The sequence below is a fragment of the Salvia hispanica genome, chromosome 3 (genome assembly GCF_029641045.1).
Source record: "Salvia hispanica isolate PSC_SH4W2 chromosome 3, Shi_PSC_v1, whole genome shotgun sequence".
Classification (NCBI taxonomy): domain Eukaryota; kingdom Viridiplantae; phylum Streptophyta; class Magnoliopsida; order Lamiales; family Lamiaceae; genus Salvia; species Salvia hispanica.
In genome coordinates, this window is record NC_142694.1 from 60,085,996 (window position 1) to 60,093,246 (window position 7,251).

General features: G+C 34.5%; 1 protein-coding gene across 1 annotated transcript; it reads left to right on the forward strand.

Moving 5' to 3' along the window:
- The first annotated feature begins 1,005 nt into the window (after positions 1 to 1,005).
- Positions 1,006 to 2,525, forward strand: LOC125211697 (uncharacterized). Its single transcript, XM_048111601.2, has 3 exons — positions 1,006 to 1,180; positions 1,261 to 1,691; positions 1,873 to 2,525. Exons 1-3 carry the CDS (start codon positions 1,123 to 1,125, stop codon positions 2,353 to 2,355), a joined length of 972 nt encoding a protein of 323 aa, XP_047967558.1. The 5' UTR covers positions 1,006 to 1,122; the 3' UTR covers positions 2,356 to 2,525.
- The last annotated feature ends 4,726 nt before the right edge of the window (positions 2,526 to 7,251 follow it).

Consider the following 7,251-nt stretch of genomic DNA (forward strand, 5'->3'; position numbering starts at 1 on the left):
AAGGAGTAAGTTTATAAATAATAACTATAACAAATCAAATGAAAATGAAAGGGACCAAATTTGATCCTCATATACATAAGAAAAATAAGTCTTTTAGTCTATTATTAAAGGTCTTAGTAGTGAACGATGTGGGGTGTAATACCATTTGTAAAGTAGAAAAGAGATAGAGGAGAAATGTTGTTTGAATATTACTCCCTTAATCCTATAAGAATATGCACTCTTTTCTTTTTAGTCCGTCACATATTAATATTCATTTTCATTTTGAAAACTCTTTTCTATTTAGTGAGGTGGAGCTCATTGTCCACTAACAATACCATAGTTACTTTTTCTCTCTATCTATTGCTTACTTGTCAATTTTGCATTAAAACCGCGTGGAACCCAAAATGCATATTTTTTGGTGAGGAGGGAGTATTAGTGAAGAATGAAATGTAGTACTACATTCGTTCCACCAAAGGTGTCACATTTGTGGGACGACACGAGAATCTAGGAGATTTTGTTTTGTGCGTTATGTTGAAAGAAAAAATATAATATTTATATAATTGTGAGAGAGAACTTTTTCTAAAATGGAAATGTGACATTTTTAGTGGAACAAACTAAAAAGGGAAGTGAGACATTTTTATAGGACGGAACGAGTATCTGTTAGAGGGAGAAACTTACCCAAAAAAAAATGGACTATTAGTGATTCAAATGGAAAATCATAACTATTGTTTGTGGATGCTCAAAGTATTAATAAAACTTATAAGCTCATATGTATTCAATATAAATTGCAGGGATTAAATTTTTATACAATTATTTATTATTAGCAGAATCATCATTGAATTGTTGGGTCAAATGTAAATAAAACAAGGTCCAAGAATCCTAAGCATCAGGTTCAGCCCAGCGCCAACCCCAATAGACTTTCAAATCACAACGGCTAGTTTTCGCCGACTACACGCGCTCTAACGGTAAAATTTTCCGTTCCATAATCCATTAATTTCCTAATATTATTCGTAATCTCCCTATAAAGCATCTCAGTTAGTCGCCACCTCACATCTCCACCTTCTGTCTACAATCCACCGCCGGCAATCGCAAATTCTCTACTTTCCGGCGACCAAAATCAACAAATTCCGATCTCTTTCTTCAATGGAAACTCCATCATCCACTAGAAGAGTCACGCGATCACAAACCCTGGCTTCATCGAGTACGTTTCAATTCCATTTCAAAACCCTAGAAATTCATCCCCAATTTTCTAATCTGTATCACTTTCTTTCTCAATCGCAGGGAAACTTGAGGAATCGTCGATGCAGAAAAAGCAGCAGCAGCAAGATCGGTCTGCTTTAATTGATATAACCAACGATTCCCCCATTGTCGGGCTTGCAATGGGAAGTCTGAAAACCCCCTCTTCCGCATTCTCGAAGAAGAGAGTTAGCAATCAAGGGCAGTTCATCCGAACCCCGGGTTCGGGTGAAGCCCTCTTGAGAGGCCAGGTGAAGACTCTTCTTCAGAAGGTTGAGGAAGAGGCGGAGCTCTCCAAGATCACCCTCGATAAACGCCCTTTCTTCAATCTTCAGGGGCTGATCAGCTCCCCCCTCGATCTTGTTGCACCGACCCCTGCAAACACACCTCAAATTCTCAATAATCAAATTGGGGATTGTGGTAATGATGGTTTCCCTTCTGTCACTACTGTTGCTGAGACATTTTTCATCCCACAGGTTTGTTTGTTCATTGCCTTTTTCCTTCATCTTGAAATTATTGGATTTGATAATGGTTTTGTTGTATTGCTTTGTGAGAGAAGATGATGAATGGTGTGATTGATAAGGTGTTTGTTTGTTTTCTTAATCATGGAATTATTGGTTTTGATATTGGTTTTGTTGTATTGATTTGTGAGAGAAGATGATGAATGGTGTGGTTGAGGAGGGGAAGCAAGACAGCGTTGAGACGGAGGAGAGCGTGATCACGAGGTCTTTGTTTCTTGATTTCTCAGAGAAATCTGATTCATCTGATTGCTCATCCGTGGTGACTTACCAAGGAGTGTGCTTTGGGGGGAGAGAGAAAAAGGTCTCTACCGATAACGACGACGATGATGATGATGCCTCGATATGGTCTATTCAGGTTAATGCAAGCAGCACTAGAGATGAAGATGACGATGAAGTAGAAGAAGACGAAGAAGTCGTGCAAGGCTGCATCGAAGAGGAAAAGGAAGAGGAGTACTACTTAGTGGTGCATGACGATTGGATGATTGATGATGTTTGTGAAGGATTGAGCAAGATTAGCGTTGGGCCGAAGTTCGAAGGGAAGCACATCCGGTTCATCTACAACAGTGATGGAGAGATTGAAGGAGAGGAAGAGGAAGTGTGTGAAACTCCAAAGGAATAAATGGATTTGGGGGCGTGTTTTCTTGGTTTCTCTGTTATGGATGTCTCTCTTTTGACACCATCTTTGGTTTTTGGGGGATGATTTGGTTCTGTCATTCATTATTCACGTAACTTTGTGATGAGATTTCTACTGATTTGTGTTAATTGATGATGGTTTTGTTGTTATTTGAATCAGAATTCTGCAGTGCCTCAAATTTAAATAGTTTTAGTATTGAAATGTCTAAATTCTCTCTCTTTATTTCAAGATGGAATTAGACAACTTTTTCTCTCGGGCATACACAAAACTAACAAGAAAAAGTGTAGTTTTCAAGTCTTTTTAGAGGAGGAGATATAATATCATTCATAAAATCATCAATAAGATTAAAAAATTTTACCGTTTAATAAATAAATGAACGATTAATTTCCGCATCTTTTTTAAACATGCTTGAAACGAAAAATGCATGAGAAGAATTTTTTCGCGATGAATCTCTCTGATTTTGTTTAGTGTTTTATGACTTTCTGATCAATATAATTTGAAAGTGAGTTGAAAAAAGTTAGTGGTACGTGGTAAAAAAAAGTGAAAGGTGACTAATTTTTAAGGATGGATCAAAATTAAAATAAGTAACAAATTTTCAGGGATGGAAGAAGTATATATGTGTTCGAGTGTTGAATTTTTCTACTGTTTTTTCTCGGCCTGATTTGAAAGTTTGATATGCGTTTTCGTTCTTGTTTCGTGTTTGGAATTTTTTCGGTTTCCTTTCCTTGTTCACTTACGACTTGATTCACTTGCAGGTGAATAGTTAATTTTACCTCCGTCTCTTAAAAGTTTAGTAAATGGTTTTTCATTTAGGTTCGTCTCTTAGGAATAGAGAAATCTTCTAAACTTTCTATCGAGAGAAATTTTTTGAATCATAATTAATACACATATACTAGTAATCATCCCTTGTCTCTTTCTCTTTCTTACACTTACTTCTATCCGTTTTTTCTCTTTCTCTCTTTTACTATTTTGTGATGCACTTAAGGTAGAATTAATTAAAATGCTACTCCCTCTGACCTGTTAAAAATGCAACATTTTTCTTTTTGAATGGTCCCACTGAAAATGAAATATATTCCAAAGTGGAAATAACACCATCTATATCTTCTCTCTTACTTTATACTCTATCTACTTAGCTCACAAACTAATATTCCCTCTTTACCTGAAAATTTGTCACTTATTTCCATTTTCGTCCTGAAAATTTGTGCCCTATATTCTCCATCCGTCTCACAAAAGATGACACACTTGTGGGAATGTACGGGATTTTAGGAGGTTTTATTTTGTGCGTTAAATGGAGAGAGAAAATATAATTTTTATATTCATGTGATAGATAACCTTTTCCAAAAAGGGAAATATGACATCTTTTGTGGGACAAACTAAAAAGGAAAGTGTGACATCTTTTGTGGGACCGAGGGAGTACCATTTTTGCTAGTGGACCCCACATTCCACTAACCTATCCTCACTCACATTTTATTATAGAGTGAACTACGCAAATAGTCCCTGAACTATGCGTTTTGCACGCAAAAGATACCCGAACTTTAAAAATATCATGGGTAGTCCCTAAATTAAGGTGTAATCATATTTATGGTACTTTTTCACTATTCATCACAATTATGCACCAAAAATGCCCCCAAGGCATGGATTGCATTTTTGAACTGGTACCGGATATATGATATTTTCTCTATCTCTCTCTTGAGTATTGGATATAGTATCATATTTTCTTATAGTTTGAATATCTAAAATGATATTTTTCATTTCATTTTTTCAATCAATTTATATTAGATCCTCTTTCTCCCTCTTTCTCTTAAAATTAAAAAGTAAAATATTAAAATAAAAATTGCCACTATGAGATTCTTAAATAAATTAATTATAATTTTAAAATAACTTGTAGCTAAATTTAATTTTGACCGTGATTCAATTATTTTTAACATAAAAAATTGAAAATTCAAATTAATTAAAAATTAAGTAATTAAATTTTAATATTAAAAAAGGAATCAAAACAAAATCAAAATTAAATTTAATTATAAATTATTTTGATGATTAAATTTATAATTTTAATTTTTATAATTAATATATTTAGGAATTTCATAGTATTTTCTATTGTAATTTTTTTTACTTTATACTCCCTCCGTCCCACAAGATTATGCACTCTTTCCTTTTTAGTCCGTCCCACAAGAATATGCATTTTCTAAGTTTGAAAAGTCTTTTCTCTCTAATGAAGTGAGACTTCTCCACTAACAATACTTTAATTATTTTTTCTCTCTACCTCTCTTACTTGACCAATTTTGCATTAAAATCCGTGCTAAATACAAAGTGCATATTCTTTGGGGATGGAGGAAGTAATAGATTAAAAGAAAGAGAGAGAAAGAGAATTTGACATAAAGTGATTGAAAAAGTGAAGTGAAAATATCATTTTAGGTATTTAAACTATAAAAAAATATCATATCTAATACTAGAGAGAGATAGAAAAAATATCATATTAAGTACGTAGATATGAATGTCCAAAAATGCCCTTCATGCCTTGGGGGGCATTTTTGGTGCAAAATTGTAATGAATAGTGAAAAAGTACAATAGATGCAAATAGTTCAGAGACCATTTTCGTAGTTCACTCTTTGTTATAAAACTAATATATAAAAGTAGGAATCACATGCCACTAACTTTTCAACCCACATTCTATTATATTTTTTAAAATCTGTGCTCGGTCAATGGTGCAAATTATTATAGACAGAAGGACTACTATGTAAAATCTCATTCCTAAAAGAAAATGTTTCATATTTGAAACGTACCGGCCTTCCGATAGGGCCAAGGTAAAGAATTTGGGATTAAGTGTGTCCTTATAGGAAGCCCAAAATCTCATGCCCAAATAATCGAGCCTATTGCCCTAACTGCAGCCCGGAAGTTGCAGTCCCACATTAGAAGCCCACTCATCGAAACCCTAAGAGTATTTATACTCGGAGTTGGGTTTCTGCCTCTCACTTCACACAATCTGTTTTGAGCGTCTCTTTTCTTGAGTGGATTCTCTCTCTCTCGATTCTCTCTCTCAAAATCCCTAACCGTCACTTTCTTCCTTCTATCTCCGACGGAGTTGCATCTTCTTCGGTCTTCCTCTTTGTGAGGTGTGAGTTTCTTGCGGTGAGGCAGATAAAGGTGTGTGGTGTGAGCGGTTTCTTTTCGGCTAAGACTTGAGCGTCTGGCCGATTTCCCTCGGGGTGAAGAGAACGTCTTCGAGAGGTGTGTGAATGAGAAGAGTACGGTTGTTCGGTGGTGTCCGACATAGCTCCGAGGCGTGGTTGTTAGCGGCAGTGTGATGCGTTTGTTGGTGCCCCACATCTCACCTCCAACATTCGGTAAAGGGCCGGTGGACTTCCGAGTCTAGCTCTCAAGATAAATCCGAGCCTACAACTCCCTCCTTCTCCTCCTTCGGACGGAACGGGTAACCGTCGGCCTTGGTAAAGCTGACGGTGGTAGATCTTCTTCTTTACTCCTTTTGTGTTGAGTTCTTGGATCTACTGTTCTATTTCATTAGTGTGTGTGTTTGATACTTGTAGGTGCTGCTGTATTGTACGTTGATAACTGCAGTGGGTGGTGCAGTGAGTCTCGGTCAGATCCATGGCTGACTCAGCAGTTACAGCCCTGACTCAACTGACTCGCGAGAGTTGACTCGGCATAAACTTTGAAGGTCGAGTCTGTTCGGTTATTGACTCGTATCTGTAATAGATTAGGAGTTTCTTCCTAGATCAATTGTATTTTGCTAGGCTATTCGTTTGTAATAGTAAATAGGTATTTTGTAATAGTAATTAGAGGGGCATCGAGACCTAACGATATCTAATTATTTTTCTATTTACATGAAAAATGATAGTAAAATATATTCAACTATATGTATTTTATTTAAATTAAAATTAAGATCTAATAGTACTACATAATGTTATGTAAATTATAGTTCAAATTGGTGTAGTATATATAATTATAATCAATGTAAAACTAATTTCTAGAATCGAACCATCGAACCCTTCATTTTTAGTTTGTTTTAGAATATTTTAGATTACTTTAGTTTATTTTATACGAAGTTCTTTCTAGATCGTTTTACTTCACTAGTGTCATACCCGTGCAATACACGACCCAATTAATTTTGTATGTGCACTAACTTCACATTTATGAAATGAAAAACTAAATAATTATATGAAGATCTAAATTTAAAAAATATACAAAACAGAAAGGTCAGCCACAAACACATGTCAATCTAATAAAAAGTGCATTTCATAGAAAAAAATGTCTTTAAATAGAATTGATCTATTTTTAAGGAACATATTAAAATAATAAATGTGATATATTTTTAAGAGCAGAAGAAAGTATTAATAGATATCTAACACGTATGTATAAATTAATACAAAGTGGAATGATAATAATTTTTTGCAGTAGTTATTTGTATTATGAAAACTATCAATGCACTTTAGAATTATTTGTCAAACAAAGAAGAAAGAATAGACAATAGTTACGCAGAACTGGTTCACTGGGTCAGTCCTAGTAAGATTGTGAACTAATCAAACTATAATTGATAAAAAAATTTACAATCCTAACCCTTTCGACTTTGTGTTAGCTAAATTTAACAGGCTATTTATATCAGTCTCATAGATTTAGAATGTATTGACATATCCTTACCCAAAAGAATATAATATTCCTATCCCAATTATGTTAGCAGTACAAAAATATTTGGGCACAGAGATTAAAATATTACGTTGAATAAGATTAAATAAAAGTAAAATAAAAGAATGAACTACATAAATAATACCTGATCTTTCACTTTCGCACGTAAATGATACCTGATCTTTATTTTATATCGTTTTTAGTACCTATAAATCACATTTTTGGTATCTGATGCAATTT

Bases quoted from the DNA above. Each gene is read 5' to 3' on its own strand.
- LOC125211697 (XM_048111601.2), top strand. From the start codon at position 1,123: ATGGAAACTCCATCATCCACTAGAAGAGTCACGCGATCACAAACCCTG. The intron at 1,181-1,260 runs GTACGTTTCAAT...TCTCAATCGCAG, and splicing joins ACAAACCCTGGCTTCATCGA to GGAAACTTGAGGAATCGTCG. The intron at 1,692-1,872 runs GTTTGTTTGTTC...TTGTGAGAGAAG, and splicing joins AGACATTTTTCATCCCACAG to ATGATGAATGGTGTGGTTGA.